Here is a 17,792-nt window from a genome sequence, read left to right as displayed (position 1 = left end):
ACGCTCCCCCACATCTGCCGTTTCTGTCTCTCTCAAAACAAGTAAATAAAACTTGAAAAATTATTTTTAGAAATAGTTAGAAACCTTGAAGTTATTTTCCTTCAGAGAGGATTTTTGTTTGCATCTTCCAGGCACCTGGCAGCAGACCTAGAAACCAGGGACCACCTTAGTTTAGCTTTAGTTTCATAGTTAGACTGTAGTATATGCAGGTTGGTTCATTTCTGGTTTCACCTATCCTCCCAGGGTGTACCCTCATAGGCACCAACTCTAAGTGTGGGGTGGTTCACCAGGACCTCACTTTGGTAGGCCTGGGCTCCTACTTTTACTTTCTGGCAAGGCTGCAAAAAAAGCTTTTTAACTTTTGCCTTTAACCACCTCTTCAGGATCAGAAATGCCTTCCTAGGCCTGTATAACCCCATGTGTCAAGATCTTTCTCAAATAATTTAACACTGTCTTTCTGATTCTTTGTTGATCTTTTAAAATTTTTTTAAATGTTTATTAATTTTTGAGAGAGAGAGAGAGAGATGCAGAATCTGAAGCAGGCTCCAGGCTGTGAGTTGTCAGCATAGAGCCCGACGTGGAGCTTGAACTCATGAATTGTGAGATTATGACCTGAGCCGAAGTCAGATGCTTAACTGACTGAGCCACCTAGGTGCCTCTTGATGATTTTTTTATTACACTTCCATACTTCATGTAACCATATAAAATAGTGTTCATCAGGAAGGTTGGTTTCAATTACAGAGTCTACCATTATCTGAAGTAGAACTGAAATTGGATGCAATTTTACTAAGTGTGTTTACACTTAAACATATTCTCTACTTTTGTTTACCTCATCCATCCTGGTTAATCAAGAAAACTTACATAGACTTTTACTTCCAGCTTTTTAGAGTGGCTAGAAGAACCAGATAAAACATCTTTTGAAGCCATGGGAAAACTGCAGAGATGCCCAGTACTCAAGGGGTTAAGACCCTGGCAGTGAAGGGAAGTGCAGAGCACTGAGTAGACATTCTTTAGCAGCTTTTCACCCTTAGGGCAATTTGCCATTTCTGGAGAAGCTAGGGGAGACCCAAGAACCTGCAAGAGGGCCTATGCTACTGAGTCAGTGAAGTTAGCAACTCTTTTGGCAGTTTCACGGGGTTGGGCAGACATACATTGGATTTCCATAGGAAAAGATTGTTATTCTTACTACCTACAACTGTAAGGGTTCTATACATCTAGAAATATCATAAAAATAAGCCAATGGATAAAATTAGAAAATCACTATTTTTTAACCCCTAATGGATCTAAAATGATCATCAGTGGATCCTAAGACCATTCAGGAAAGAGTTGATAGTGAAAGGAAAGTATAATCCATTCAACCTAATGGATTAGGTTGACAGTACCTGAAACAGCTGATCTGTTTAATTCAAAGGACACACCACTACAAATGAAGTATTCTTGGAAAAAGATTGACCCTGAATCTAAAAAAACCTCTAAATTGTGCTCTCAGTTTGTACGCAGTGTAGGGGAGAGCAAAACAAGCTAACACCACAGGAATGCAATCAGCCAAATACACAAGTATGAAACGTTCTATTAGTCAATACAATGGATTCTATTAGCCTTTTCGATTGTTTTTTTTTTTTTCAGGGGATAAATAATATGAAAAGATTAAAAAATAAAAGAGGGGCAATTGTTACAGATTAAGGGAGACTTATTTTTACATTATTTTGTTACAGATTAAAGGAGAAATATCAATATTGGCCATATGTAATGTGTGGATCTCATTTGGATTGTAATATAAACAACCCATTATGAAGGAAAATTTTAAAGAAATTTGAACATAGATGGGCCATTAGATGATATTTATTGTGCTTATTTGGCTGGATTTATTAGGTGTGAAAGAGTGTACTCAGGTTTCTTTTTTTTTTTTTTAAATCCTTAGAAAAAAAGAGAAATCAAAATATTTTGGATAAAGTGGTGTGATGTCTGTGATGTGCTTTAAAATGGAAATTTTTGATAATTGTTTGGACTCGTTAATGGATACATAGGAGTTCATTTGGCTGTTTTGTCTACTTTTTTGGTAAATTTAAAAATACTCATTAAATAGTTATGAGAAAGAAACATCATAAACAAAATTCGCTTATAACATAGCCTGTGCTTTAAGTGAGACCATCATAAGCTGTTCTCTCTATTGGGTAAAAGTCTGTTGTGTGTGAGTGGTGTCAGAAAAAGAGACAAACTTCATTTTATTTGCACAGCATTCTTTCCTGTTAGTCTTATCTGTTAGACCTGTGTGGACACCTTGATCCATAGTCTCAGATTATATGGAAAGGAAGAAGGAAAAGGAAGAAGCAAAAGTAGGGTGAGCTCATATTGAAGGAACAGGAAAAGGGTGCTAGGTGGGCAAAAACCACAGAACTCCACTACCTTTCACTTGTTGGTTACTCAGTACACTCAGACCTACTGCTTTCTACACAAAGAATTTTTAAAACACTTCCAACTAACATAATTTAGCTTTTCCTTCGAAAAGGGAGATAATCTGAAGTAATGCCTGGTTGATGCTTCTGACTTCAGGTCCAGGAATTCTGGATAATGTCAGTTCCTCTTCCTATCTCTGTTATAGTCTGTCAATTATAGACTTTGGAAAATTTATCTACTAATGATATACTCCCTAGGTTCACTAGTAGCAGAGGGAAAAATGAAAGGGAAGGGAATTTTAAAAAAAGTATTTGACATAGAAAGCAAGACATACACACAGATAGCATCCAAAAACCTCACTTGTGCATTTTGCCCAAGCAGGCATAATTTGCACATTATGATGGAGTGCTGCTGGGCACACCCGGCTTTGTGGCTTGAGCGATCAGTCCAAGTCACTGAAGCCTGCTGTAGGCTCTTCACAGAATCCAGATCTTCACACACACTTGAAGCAGCATTGGATCTGCCGGGTCATATGTGCTTAGTGGCAGAGCGCTTCAGCATGGACCAGCTATACAGTGATTCTTGCTCTGGGCCCTTCCCATATTTTCTCATTGCCTGACAAGTAGGTAAAAGCAGATAAACAGTCTAAAGCCCAGACAGTTTATGTTCAGAATCCCAAATATATCAGCCAAATGTTTTGCCTCTTAGCAGGTATGAGGTATAGCAATTATTCACTTTCTTTTTTGTTTGCTCATTGTTACAATTTTGAGTCAGTAATCAGTATACATAGAATTAAATTGAAAAGGTGCAAAAAGGTGTATGGTAAAACCCAAGTTTCTTTTCTGCACCTGTCTTTCAGCTACCTAGGTCTCCACATCGGAGGCAACCACTGGCACTAGTCTGTTGTTTATCATTATTTTAAAGGGCATATCCTGACTTGGCACGGACCATTGGATCACAGGAGACTTCCTGAAATGGCAGGCCCTGTATGTTTATGGGATTTATATCCCACCATCTGGAATACATGCAAGGTACCTATGTCTCGTTAGTTTCCAGGTTCTGTTAGCAGCTAACTTCACTGTGGTAGACCAGTGTAGTAACACCATGTCCTGAGTTGATACCTCCAAGGGAGGTAAAAGTGAACTGCTTTCTCATATCTTCTGGTTATCTTTATGGAGAAATACATTTACTGCCAGCTTCATAACTACATTCTAGGTGACTAGGGTGGTTTTAATTTGATCCAGTTGGGATCCATATCTGAAAGTGCAGTTTGAGCTGGAGTCACCATTTGAGTATGTTTATGATAGCCTAATATCATTGACTAAGACTCACTGGTCCCTTGGTCGGAGAAGTGGGGTTTTCTGCAAACCACCAGACATTGTTTTTTGATAATCCAGTGGCTTTCGCTTGGCTTCACTTTATACTAGAAGAGTATAATGAGGTAGTGGCCCTGATCATAGGCAATACCTCATTGATCTACATTACCTTCTTGTTCCATGGACTTCTGGTTTCCAATACCCTAATATGAACAGAAGTTTCCCTGCCATTTTCCATGATTTGGGCCGGTAACCAGTACTAAATTCTTCTTTCTTCAAAGTTTTGCTGCCTGCATCCCGCTATCTGGTTTGTATTAGATATTGTATCAGTATATATTAGACGATATTAGTTTGTGAGTTTTTTTTTAAATCACAGAAGTCAATGGTGGTTAATTTAAGAAAAAATAAAAAAAGGATTTTGTGGCAAGCCCCTGGGTAGTGGACAGAATTAAAGAGAGAGCTGAAGGGTGCCTGGCTGGTTCAGTTGGTGGAGCAGGTGACTCTTGATCTCGGGGTCATGAGTTGGAGCCCCCTGTTGGGTGTAGAGATTACTTAAAAATAAAATCTCAAAAAAAAAAAAAGAGCTTAAAACTATACCTTGTTAAGGACGTGATGTAGGGTAGCCTTAGGGATCTAGACTAAGAGAGTCTTTGGAATGACTTAGTTCCATCCTTATGTCCATATATTCAAGACTCAGATTCCCAGCACAGAGTCTGGTTTGCCTAACTTGAATCACTGCCTCACCTCTTAGCTGATGCCACAACGTGCCTTGATTAATAGACTCACCAAGACTTGTAGAAGGGAGGAGAGGTTCTTTCCTCAAGGGAAAGAAGGGAGGAGGAATACGCAACCAGCCAATCAACAGATGCCCCATTCCAGAGTGTTCAGATTAGGTCAGCAGCAGTAGGGTTGTCATTGGCCTTTGGGGGAAGACCATTTCTCTTCGTGAGCTGCTGTCCCAGAGTATTGCAGTATGTTCAGCATCCCTGGCTTCTGGGCACTAAATGTCAGCAGCACCCCCACTGCTAGCCTTCACAATCAGGGCACCACTTGTTTCCCAGCTATCACCATCTCCCCCCTAGACATGCTGTGGAACAGCCCATCAGGACCACTGCACTACATGATCCCTAAAACTGTTTGCATTTAAAACAACCAGATGCATCCCCATTGCTAGGCAAAATGTTGTTTGTAATTTGGCTATAATAAAATAATGTTTCCTGTCACCTCTACCAAAAAGGTCTTCAGTTTAGTGTCCCCAAATATCTAAACAGACCTGCATCTAGAACTGTATGAAATATATAAGAAATTCATTAATTTTCTTCAGTTTATTTCTTTGATTAAGGGCACAGACTTTAGAGCCAGATTCTTTAAATTCAAATCCCACAAACTGTAGCTCTGCTATTTACTAGCAGTTACTTCCTTTGGGCTTTTACATAATCTTACTTTGAGCAATTACATAATCTCTCTGTGCCTCTGTAAAATGAGGACAATAATAGTACCCATTTCATAGGGTTGCTATGAGGATTAACATAGCTAATGTGCATAAAGCATTTAATATATTGTCAAGAGCATAGTAAGTGTATGTATGTATAAGCTATTACTATATTTATAAAATGGGATATTAGTAACTAAGTTTCCCGTAGATATGCCTTTAAAATTTTTTTTCTGGGGAAGTTATCTTTTAAAAAGTTAATTGCTCTATCGGGAAAAGCATTTTGTTATTTTGTTACAGCAGTTTAGAACTATACTTTGAAAAATATCCGTGAATTATTCATTTCTTTACTCATTGTTTGCCAGGCATGTGTTAAATCTTTTTTTTTTTTTTGTAAGTTTGTTTATTTTGAGGTGGGGGGGGGTGAGGGAGAGAAGGGAGAGAAGAGGGAGAAGGGAGAGAAGATCCCAATCAAGCTCCGAGCTGGATGCGAGGCTTGAACTCATGAACTGTGAGATCATGACTAGAGCTGAAACTAAGAGTTGGACGCTTAATTGACTGAGCCACCCAGGTGCCCCAGGCCTGTGTTAAATTCTAAGAGACAGGGAATTTATATACTGGTGGAAGAAGCAGTAACTAAATGAGCAAATAAATGTCCAGGATACTTACTGATGTGATAAGAGCTGTGGAGGAATCAACAGAAAGCCCCGGAAACAGGGAAGGATTCCCTGTGTTGGTGGAACAGAGGAGAGGCCTGGACTGGACAGTGAGCAGCAGAGGAGAGGCAGCATGGGAAATGGGAGGGTGTGGGCCATGTTTTTGCAGGACTTTAGAGACTCCAACAGGGAGCTGGGGTCTTTTCTACAGGGAGTTGGGATTTCTTTCAAGGAGCTATTGAAGTGGGGTGGGAAGGTTTTAAGCAGGAGCGTGCTGGGTCTGATTTCCTTTTGGGAAAGTTGGTTTTGTTGACTGTAGACAATAAATTACAGAGGGCCAGGTGGGACCAGGTAGAAGCCTCTAGGGAAGAAATGAATGGGGATGGAGATGGGGATGGGATGGGATAGGATAGGATGGCAGCAGTGGAGCTGGAAAGAAGTGGATGAAGCTGAGTGAGATCATGTATTTATTTTGGAGGTAGAATTGACAGGTGTTGATGGCTTAGATCAGGAAGTCAGTGAGAGAAAGGGAGGAATCAGGGAGAAGGCCTAGATTCATGGCTATTATGTGCCGTTTGTCACTATTGCTAAACCTTTTTTTTTTTTTTTACCTCATGGTCCTTTATAAAACTAAATTTTTAGTACCATTTAGTACAATTTTTAGTACCTGGTCTCAAATTTTTTGCACTGCAACCAAATTTTATGATCTCTTTAAATTTTTTTGTTTTCTTATTTAGTAATGAAACTCCCTTTGTTGATGTTTTTGGCACTTAATTGGGACCATTTTATCTGTTAATTACTGCTGCTGAGAATTTGAACTCACTCACCATTTGCAGAGCTGTCTTTTGAAATCAGATAACTGAGTATCACCCCTGCCTCTGGAAAGTAGGAGAACTTGCAAAAGCCTGCACCTGATGAGAAGCAGCCCTCCCTTCTCTGCCGGGTGTGGTTCTTATAGGTGAGGACGGTGAGAAGCTGGGATGGTGGTGGGGCACCTGCGGTTTATTTACCTAGCTCTGCCTGAGGTGCCTGCTCACTTCACAACTCCACTCTTCTTTTTAACATGTACTTCCCATGTGGTAGGTCAAGTTTATGAGCTATTTTCTGTCATGTAGGACTAGTACACCTCCTCAATAATTGCAGTTTTTCATATTTCACTAAAGTATTTCTTCTCGTGAAAGAATTGAGATCAAGCATAAACACTAGTCTTTAATGAAATAGATTGTTCAAATTGATCCATATGGAATGAATTATTTTACTCTTTTCTAAAAAATGAAGAGAAACTGGGAAGAAATGTCAGTGGACAGTAATGCATAGAGATTTTCTTTAACACGTAAATGAGAAGCCAGAAATGCATATAAAACATGGGAACTTCAAAAACATTTTTTAGACATAGACTATTATTAACACACATGGATGTTTTTGATTTCCCATTACATTAAAATATCCAAATGAACTTCGTGTTCAGAACACTTAAAAATAGCTCTATCTTGAAAAGTGGATATAAAGTATTATCAGCTGTGCTTTTTGTGCATAATTAGCATGTGTCTGTGAAAGTATAATGACTTCTAGTGTAATATTACTCTGATAAAAAATTCAGATGGTAAAAATTGGAGCTACAGCTGGGTGACACATTTTAAAATAATTCAAAGGTGACTCCATAAAATCACGCTACTTTAGTCCCTTGTACTCCCCCTTTCACTTGTCAGTAGAACATGAAGTCACCAATAAAAATCCCTTAAATAATTTTCATTTTTCCCCTCTCTTATAGATTTGATGTGTGCCCACTGTTTCCTTCAGTGCTTGGCGGGCTGCTGTGAAGATACATCACCTTTTCCCTTTTTCCAAGATGGCTCAAGATTCAGTAGGCTTTTCTTCTGATTACCAATTTTGGATGCAGAAACTTTCATTGTGGGACCAGGCCTTCACTTTGGAAACCCAGAAAGACACCTGCCTTCATCTGCCTCGATTTCAGGAATTCCTGAGGCAGATGTATGAAGTCTTGAAAGAGATGGTAGGTAGTAGACCAAAATAATGAATCTCTACTACATTTCACCAAGCTTGAATGTTATCTAGGGTCAGGAACTTGTGGTATTGACCTGATGGATTAGAAAGACAAATTACCTGTAAGTGATATGGACGGGATGGTTTCCTTATCTCTGATTTCTTATGATTTCAGTCTTTTCTTCTTGATTAATTACATTGTCACATGAGACTTCCTGACCAGTAAAGTTTTTTTTTTTTTTATAAAAAACAAGACTGTGACAATCGTCAGGTAAGAATTGGGATTCTTTTAAAGACCTTTGCATCTATTAAATATTGAAAAGTTTTCTGAAATGCTTCTTTATGTTGTTCTTTAATGCTGTCCTAGATAAGGTTCTACTAAGAGGTAATAGGTATTAAGATCTCTTCTTATGAATATTTTAAGTGGTCTTTTCTGGTGAATATTAAGATTTTGAGTATCTTCACTATTGTTGTATAATGTATTGTTCAAAATTTGATATATTTTCATTTTGACATGATTTCTTATTTTTACTTCAGTGGATATTTTTATGAATTAACATGCTTTCATATTATGAAAATATTATTTGTTTTACACCTACTTTGTAATTTCAAAATGAGAAGCAAAATTGTCATTTAATGTAAGTGTTCTTGTGTTATGTTTTTCTTCTCTTAATCTAAGAAGCAAGTCAGAAATTTGGAGAATTATTCATGTTGATGATATGAGTTCATATGTCTTTAGCAACTAGAAGGAAAGATATGGTCTGTGTGATCAACCAAAGCTAACTTTTAAAATTGTTTCTCTATAATTCGACTTCTGCAGCTTGGCTTTAAATTGGTCCCAGAAAGTCTAGGGCTGGCCTTGATGCTAAGACAAATGTGAAGAATTTATTCGTACAGCAGCTTACATTTCAGCTTATGTACATGTTACCTCATTTAGGTCTTATTTTTGAACTTTCTTGAGAGGTAAAGAAGTGGGGAGAGGGCCAGTTGTATAACAGCATGTACATTTTTTAATCTTAAGCTGTTTTCTATTTGGTTGATCTTTTTCATCTCAGGTTTTAGGTTGTTGTAGATTAAGTATGATGTCATTAAGCATGTAGCAACTGAAATAGTAATGAACAGAGATATATATCTTTATGCTTGGGCTGCTTTTATTTCTTTTTACAAGTTCCAGAGTTCTTGTCCTCCCAAACCTTCTTTGAAATAGCCCTAGTGAAGCTGAGTTAGGAATCTCTCTTATGTTAGAGTGAAAAACCAGGTTGAAAACATGGGATCATAGAACTATTAATTGCTCACAATATTTTGTTCACTGTTATGCAGTCTTTGTTATTTTTAAACAAATTGACCTTTCCTAAGTATTAGTAAAATAAAGTTAATTTGTATCAAGATTTTACATAAATGTGCTGTACATTTTAGTTTCGGTGATGTGGTTTAAGGATGAAATAAGATGGTTACTTGTTAAATTTTATTTGAATCTCCTACTTCTCTGAAATACATACTAAACATTCAAACTCCCTCAACCTGTAGTGTCAGTTCAACCTTTCTAAGTTGCATATTGTCTTTTTATTGACCAAAACGTAACTTTCTTTTACAGGATTCAAATATGATCATTGAAAGATTTCCCACAATAGGTCAACTGTTGGCAAAAACTTGTTGGAATCCTTTTATTTTAGCATTTGGTAAGAATCCAAAGCCTGTCCTCTCAAAATATAAACTTCTAATGATAATTTTAATCTTTGCATTGTTTAACAAAATACAGAGTTTCAAATTATAAATTTTCTCCTATTTTTATGAAACAGCTATTCAAATGTATTCATTGTTCCATTAGAAAGATAGCATCCTTTTCTTGTCCATATATGTTTGGATAGATAATCACACACACACACACACACACACACACACACACAGATCTGTAAGAAAATAGGACTCCTTATATTATAGAGTAGACTCTTCGAGATGATTATCATAACTTCATTTTTAATTCAGTATAAAATGGTTATAATAATGAAATAATTTCTTGTTTCACAATTTCACATTAACTTGCACACTACTGTTTTCCATGTGTAAAGTCATTCTTTAGTATCTGAATCCTCCTATGGCCCTGACATTATTTAGGGGTAACATTTTGGTTTTACCTAAGGTGAAGAGGAACCTGGGGACACATTGGGGGAGGTGTTCTTTCCCTGACCTCCTGTCTACCTGTCCAGCCTCATTTCCTATATAATCCTCTGCAACCACACCACACACATGGTAGCCAGGTCAAGTTACTAACAGTGCCTTGAAAGCACATGATATCAGGGCCTGCAACATGTGATTCCTTTGTTTGGAGCTCTGTTCTCATCTCCTGTCCTCTTAAACTTGCTTTGAAATAGTTTTGCTTGGGGCTGCTTTAGGAGCTTCTTTAAGTCTCTTCGTAGCTGATAGCATCCCCCTTAACCATAAAACTTACTATACTGTTTTGTAATTATTGGTTTGCCTGTCTGATGTCCTGGAAGACTGAATGCCTCTCAAGAGCAGGAACTGTGGTTTTAGTTCTTTTTGTCATCCTAGGGCCTAGAATAGGGTGGAGGAGGCACATCTGAAGGTGTACAGTTGAGGTTTATTGCCTTGACTTGGCTAGTTTAATATTTACTTTTCATATTGTTTAAAGTCAAAGACTAATTGCATAATATAATGAGATGAGAATAAAAAAACAAAGTTAGTATTACCCTATGATATTTTAAAGAATTGTACAATTTCTCTTTCCTAGCCTATCATAAATAATTGTAAGAAACATGAACTCAGGGGGGAAGAGACAGGGCTGCATTAGGTCCTGGGAGCATACATACATGGATGCACTACACAGACAAACTCACTCACTCTGTCCCAACCCTCATCTGTCCCTCTTCCTCTCCACTTAGTCCTCTTGCTTCCCTTCCCCTTTGAGTGGACTCTTCCTCCCCTACCCTTCCCCAGCTTGTTGAAGTTCTTGATCTAATATGGCCAAGTCATCACTGTATTTGCCCACCAGGGCCATACCTACCTGCCCTAAGTTCATATATTTTAACTAGGCCAGTGTTTCTCAAATATCCTTGACCAGAAATACATTTTCTGTACATGTATACATGTATATACGCATACATACATACACACAGACATGTATACACACACACATTTCATGAAAGGATGCTTGTTTTGATTTTGTGTAGCCACATTCACTATACTATTTTAAAAATAGTTTTCATGACCCCAAATTATTTTTACAACCCCCCAGATGGGTCATGACCAAAAATGTGAAAAACACTGAGCTAGACCAATGATACTAATGGCAGGAGAAAGGAAAAGAAGTTGTTGACTTTCCTCCATTTAAAGGCACCATCCATTGTGAGATACTTCACACATTGAATAGCCACTTTTTAGAAAAATAAATACTACATCCTTTAAGTGTATATGGTGAATGTAGAATACAACTCTAATTCAGAAATGTTAAGATGTGGGAAAGTTTGTGCTATACAATAAAGAAGTGGAATGAGAGGCCTTGCTGATGTTGTGCTAGGCACTGTTCTCTGTGGATTGCAGAGTGGATCTGAGTCCTTGATAGTTTTGTGTATTTATTTTGAGACAGAGTGTGAGGTGGGGAGTGGCAGAGAAAGACAGACAGACAGACAGACACAGAGAATTCCTGCAGAGTCAGCGCAGAGCTGAATGTGGCTCTCGAACTCAGGAAACCATGGGATCATGACCTGCACCGAAATCAAGAGTCAGACGCTTAACCGACTGAGCCACCCAGGTGCCCTGAGTCCTTGATAGTTTTGCAGGATAAGCAGTTATGGATTAGAGTAAGTAAATCACTTTCCCCATAATGTAAAACTGATAAAAGCCAGGATCCCACCCTTCTTTTTTTTTTAATTTTTTTTTTCAACGTTTTTATTTATTTTTGGGACAGAGAGAGACAGAGCATGAACGGGGGAGGGGCAGAGAGAGAGGGAGACACAGAAATCGGAAACAGGCTCCAGGCTCTGAGCCATCAGCCCAGAGCCCAACGCGGGGCTTGAACCCACGGACCGCGAGATCGTGACCTGGCTGAAGTCGGACGCTTAACCGACTGCGCCACCCAGGCGCCCCAGGATCCCACCCTTCTAAAGCCTGCATTGTTGTGATGATCTGGCCTGTGGATCACACCATTGTGGTTGAAGTAGTCTAGTTCTGGCTTTAACACTAGCCAGCCTCACATGAAGTATATATTCACTGGGCAGATATTTGCTAAGCTTTTTTTTTTTTTTTGTTCCCCAATATGCCAGGCCTAGGAAAACATGGCTCGTAATTTCTGCCCACTGGAAGCATCCAGTCAGAAAAGAGACCTCAGCGAATCAGCCTGACTCAGGCATGGCTTGTGTTGTGGAGCCATGAACAAAGAGCTAAAAGAAAAAGGAGTTTGAGTTGGGGCCAACTCTTAGGGGACAGTAAATGAGATGGGATTTTTCTGAGACAAGCTGCCAGACTTGCTAGGTTTCAGATTCCTTATTTGTAAAAGTGAGAGGCTAGACTGATTTATCCCTATGGCCTTAAACTTGTAAGTGTCTGTGGTCTTTCCTTAGCACCTATCCTCATTACATTGGGCCCCTCTGACAACCAGAAACAAATTCTCCATCTCTTTTTGTTTCAAAGCTTGTGTTACGTTTTGAACTTTGAGCTTCCTGTTTGAGGTGTGCCTTTGGTTCTGAGCTTAGTGGAGACTGACAGGCAACAGAACTCCATGATGAATCAAGTCTTGCCTATGTTGCTACTTTTGTTTTGCTAGTTGGACATTGTCCAGGAAAGGATCTTTTCTTATGGTTTTAAATTTTATCAAAATCACTTTTTAAATACAGGAAATGTGACAGTTTCTATCAAAGAAAGAAGTAAACCTCTGGTAATGTTAAATGAGAATTGGATCAGAGATAAAGACAATAAGGAAGGAGGAAATTTGGAAATGTAAAGACACCACAAAGAGACCAGAAAAAACATAATAGAAAGGGAGGGTACACCTTTTATTCAGGGTTGTTCTCTGCATAAAATTACAGATTTCACCTTCTTGGAATTCTGGCCGGTTGTTTCTAGTTCTGCCCTCAGGATTAAGCATGTAACAGTTATAACCTCACTATTTGCTATTTATTGCTATATAACAATTTGCACCCAAGCTTGGCAGCTTAAAATAATAAATATTTATTGTCTTAAAAATGCTACCTTCACACTTTTAAATTACAGATATAAAGTTTACAGAATTAATTTAGCTTTTCATTTGGAATTTTAATTCAAGATATCAAAAAATAGGGGTGCCTGGGTGGCTCAGTCGGGATAAGCATCCAACTCTGTGTTTTGGCTCAGGTCATGATCAGGTCACGGTTTTGTGAGGTCAAGCCCTGCATGGGCTCTGTGCTGAGAGCATGGAGCCTACTTGGGATTCTCTCTCTGCCCCTCCCCAACTCATGCTGTCTCTGTCTCTCTCAAAATAAATAAACTTAAGTAAAATAAAATATTAGGTGGCAAATGTATGTTGGTATATTGTTTTCCCTTCCACTCATTTTTAGAATCCAAATTTGCATGAAGATCTGCTGTCAGTGACTGCTTGTATGATGAATCCCAGGCATTTTCCCATCTCATTTAACTGCCCTGCAGGATGTCCACTCTGGATCTAGGGGAGGAGCCTGACAGATGCCTTCTCCCCTGTAGTTGAGTGTTGGAGGCGCTCAGGAATAGCAAGTGATGGCTTGCACCTACCTGTAAATACCTAAAGCAAAGTAAACTCATTAGCAGTACATTTCAGTGAATTTCAGTACTTTGAGCAAAGTAAGACACCTCCTAAAGATTGGGTGAACATTTCTCTGGCTGCTGTCTCTCTCTTTTTTGTTTTTGTGTTTTTTTGAGAGAAAAATTAAAAAATGATACATTTGTTGAACTAAATGTGCAGACTCACTCAACACCTAGGGAAAACTTCCATTTTTAGATTCCATTAGATTTAAGGTCCATAAAATAACATTTTCTTTCTTTGTCTTCTCCTTCTCCTCTCCCTCCTCCTCCTCCTCTCTTAGAGGTGAGTGTCTGCTTTTTGGAAATGCTCCGCATTGGGTTGCATTTTTTTCTAACAGGGGAAGCCTTATGTAGTAAGCATATCATGGGATCTACCCAATACCCTGTGACATGAAGATAATTAGAATTTATTCTAATATTTTTTAAAATTTTTTTTTTCAACGTTTATTTATTTTTGGGACAGAGAGAGACAGAGCATGAACGGGGGAGGGGCAGAGAGAGAGGGAGACACAGAATCGGAAACAGGCTCCAGGCTCTGAGCCATCAGCCCAGAGCCCGACGCGGGGCTCGAGCTCACGGACCGCGAGATCGTGACCTGGCTGAAGTCGGACGCTTAACCGACTGCGCCACCCAGGCGCCCCAAGAATTTATTCTAATATTTAAAGCATTGGAAGTACAACAGTCACAGTTTTAATCAGTGACATTGGTTCAACCTCAAGAATCCTAGGACCTTCAAAAGTTAAATTACATGATTTGTGAGATAAAATAGGCAAGCCAGTGATGTATTTGAGCTAATAAAAACTAGGAAAAAGAAAAATGAATGTCCCTCAGAATAATGCCTGATAAAGTTTGTTCAGAGGTATTACCAGGAGAGCACAAACTTATGATGTTTATGGCGAAAAAAATGGGTTTAAAAATTACTATTAGTGTCCTTTGGTGTGTGGTTGAAAGTGGAGAGGTAGCTTGCTGTAGTTTGTATTTTCCTTATTTCTTGTTAATGTAACCCTTAGAAATGCTGTGTTTATGAGATTGCAGAAGGTAAGAAGGTCAAGGGCAGCAGGTGATTCTGCAGCGGATTGAGTCCAGGTGCTTGGTTTCCTCAGCTTCTTCTACTCAGTGGCTGTCCAATAAAGGCCATAGTTTCTTGGCTCTAGTTTAGGTACTGACATCTTCCATTTGAGGCATCATTCTTGCTTCCCAGTTGTGTTGTGAAATCTCCAATTGGAATGGACTCAGTTACCAAAAGAGGAAAAAGAAAATGGCTCACTGAGTAGATATTCTTGCCAAGTATAAGATTTCCAAGTTCAGTGTTTTCAATACATATTTGGTAAAGTTTTCAATTTTAGAGTAAAGAATGAGGAACATGTAAGAGGCTTCTATTTTATCCAAGCCATTTAGTGCTAAACAGAATATATTTTAAAATGATCATTTTGTTAAATTTTTTTCTAACAAGTGAGGGTATTTTGGGAAATTAGAAAATTAAAAGAGTAAGACAGAAATGTAGACTACTATCTGTAACAGTTGTATTGCCTTAAAAAGGTTGAAATTACTAATGGTTTGAAATATGCTTTGAAAGAAATGATCTTGAGAAAAGCCCAGTTCTTTTAGTTATTTCCATCATTCTTTTCTGGCTTTATCAGAAAGGGATTGACCACACAAGGGCTAAGCATAAGTGATCCCCAAACCACAAGAATAAAAAACCCCTGCAAAGTAAAGTTTCACACATGGTCCTGGATGCTTGTTCAGTAACTTTAGTAGTTTGATATTTTCATAAAATATGATAAATATATTTCCTTTAGTATAACGTTTAAAAATTTTTTATACTGATTATCTTTTTGTATTTGCTAAAACCTAATTTTAGTTTTTCTTTTTTGCAGACGAAAGCCAAAAAATTCTACTATGGTGCTTATGTTGTCTGATTAATAAAGAACCACAGAATTCTGAAGAACTGAAACTGAACTCCTGGACACGGGTAAGAGTAAATCTTGTCCTGCACTGCTTTGCATTAAATTGATTGTTTAAATGTGCTGCTTTAGTAGTGCAGTTCTGTGACATTTTAGAAAATTTTTCAAATACAGGCTTCACTGTCCCATTATCTTGCTGGGTGTAAAGTTATTCAAGAGATTTCATTTTTGCTTGATTGTTAATTCCAGAAGATAGTGGACTTTAAGGTGAACTTTCCCTTGCCTGGAAGACCTAACTAATGTGTAATTTTGTAAAGTTACTTTCAGGTAATTAAAAGAATGTTCTCTCTTTCCTTTAAGCAACTGGTATACTTCAAAAATTGTTTTTCCCTACTAACCTAGTTTATTTATTTATTTATTTTTTCTACTAACCTAGTTTAAATACTTACATAATTTCTAAGTACTTCTCTGCGTCTCTTGGAATCTAATCTGTAGTAAAACAAAAATTCAGAAAATTCAGTTGCTGCCTTTATTTTATGTCCTGAAGTTGGTATCCAGGCCAGGGTGCTCAGACTAGCACCTGGTGCTTGTTGGCTACCGCTGCTTACACCGTCAAATCGGTCAGTCAAATGTGCTAGTGCATGTAGCTGACAGCTTCCTGCACCCCCCTGTCTGTTTCTGCTGTCTCTTGAAGGGCAAGCACAAGTTGGCGAATGTTGTAGGGCTAGGCTGTGGCTGCCCTCACCACTAGCAAGTTGCCTGATTTTTTTCTCATGCCCCCCACTGTCATGCTGTAACAACCCTAAGGACTTGCTGATGCCTGTCAGACTCCACTTAGTATGCATATGGTTTAGATTAACTGCTTAGTATTATGAAATCACCCACCCAGGTGCATATGGTTTTGTCTATCAGTCTGACTGGTGATATCATTCCATTCACTGCTTTTTACTATTCCTTTGTTTTATACAAAATTGCCGACTGAGCTGACAAAGACAGTGTTTGTATTTTACTGTTAGATTGAAAGAAGAATTGAAGGGACAGTAGAAGTGAAAAGGTTTGTATCAGGGAAGGAAAGGGTGCAGACTTTAACTGGAAGGTAAGTTACTGTAAAGAACTGAAGAAAGGTGATTTAAGTAGAATTAGAGAAGAAAAGCTATGAAAAACAAGGCTGTATCAACAGAATAACGTATTTAGTCTTTAATCTTTTTAATTGTTGCTTTTATAGTTGATGTTTCAATGATTATTTAGAATATATGTTTGTATTCGCTAGCTTATGAAGTTCTGAAGTAGGCCATCTAATAAAGTGTTTTTAGGGTGATCGGACTTTCTTAATTTAAACTCATGACTTTATTAGCCTATTTTAAAATTTTTACCTTATATTTTATTCTGTGGATTTCCTTTAATACTGCATCCATTTATCAATAGGTACATATCAAAGTATAGCAGAGGAAGGTTAAATGAGACTTAATTCCTGCTGCATCAGGGAATTCATAGACTGGTAGCCAGAGTTATATATAGGTGTGATGGTGACACAGAGGACACTTGCTCAGACTTGGGGGTTTGGAGATGTGTCCTGAAGGACGTAATATATCAACTGAATTTTGAAGGATGACTAGGAGAGCAGGAATAGAGCTTTAGGAAAGGATATTCTTGTCAGCAGAAAGAGCATGCACAAAGATGGTGGCAAGAAAGCCAATGTCATATTCAGGGAACTACAGGTACTTAGATGTGCTTGAGCTTGGGATTTTGTAAGGCTGGTGATGAAGCATGAAACCTTATGTATAATAATAAGTTTTTCTTTTATTTTGAGTCAGTGGGGAAACCAAAGTATTTTAAACAGAGAAATCATCTGGCCAGGTGTGAATTTTAGAAGCTTAACAGCAAAGGGAAGTTGATTTGGAAGGAGCAGGGATAGCATTTTGGAAGCTATAGTAGTGATCAAGTGAGAAATCATGCAGCCCTGAATGAAATGGAGAAGAGGGGCCAGATTTATAATATGAATGAGGTAAATATTCAAAAGGTGTAATGGCAGGCTAAGTGCAGATTGCTTAAGTGTAGGTGGAGTTGAGCATACCCTTCTTAGGAGAAGAGCTGATTTATACTTAGAGGGTTGACAGTCTTCAGGGTATGGGAACAGTGGAGCCTTGGGTGAGGGTGAGGTTGCCCAGGGCAATGGGAAAGGGAAAAGGCCTGGGACAACCCTGGGAGACACTGGCATTCAGGGAGTGAGTGGAAGAATAAGCTACCCTGTAGGTTAAAAACAGGGAGTCAAAGAAGTAGAGGAGAGAAGCAGCAGTGTTTTGAGAAGGAATGA

General features: G+C 38.3%; 1 protein-coding gene across 3 annotated transcripts in view; it reads left to right on the top strand.

Annotated features, from left to right (window-relative positions):
- The window catches only part of FANCC (FA complementation group C), a 267,194-nt gene that overhangs the window by 90,244 nt on the left and 159,158 nt on the right, over positions 1-17,792 (top strand). For 2 of the 3 annotated variants that reach the window (XM_030293538.2, XM_030293535.1), the window contains 3 exons: positions 7,573-7,815; positions 9,400-9,484; positions 15,452-15,546. In XM_030293538.2, the coding sequence (XP_030149398.1) occupies positions 7,651-7,815; positions 9,400-9,484; positions 15,452-15,546 (345 nt within the window). In that variant the 5' untranslated portion in view covers positions 7,573-7,650. Of the gene's footprint in view, positions 1-6,654; positions 6,760-7,572; positions 7,816-9,399; positions 9,485-15,451; positions 15,547-17,792 lie in introns of those variants that run through there. The other variant, XM_030293539.1, reaches the window with a different exon arrangement.

The sequence above is a fragment of the Lynx canadensis genome, chromosome D4 (genome assembly GCF_007474595.2).
Source record: "Lynx canadensis isolate LIC74 chromosome D4, mLynCan4.pri.v2, whole genome shotgun sequence".
NCBI lineage: Eukaryota > Metazoa > Chordata > Mammalia > Carnivora > Felidae > Lynx > Lynx canadensis.
Note: the sequence above shows the minus strand (reverse complement) of the source record. Positions and strands in the feature narration are given on the sequence as shown.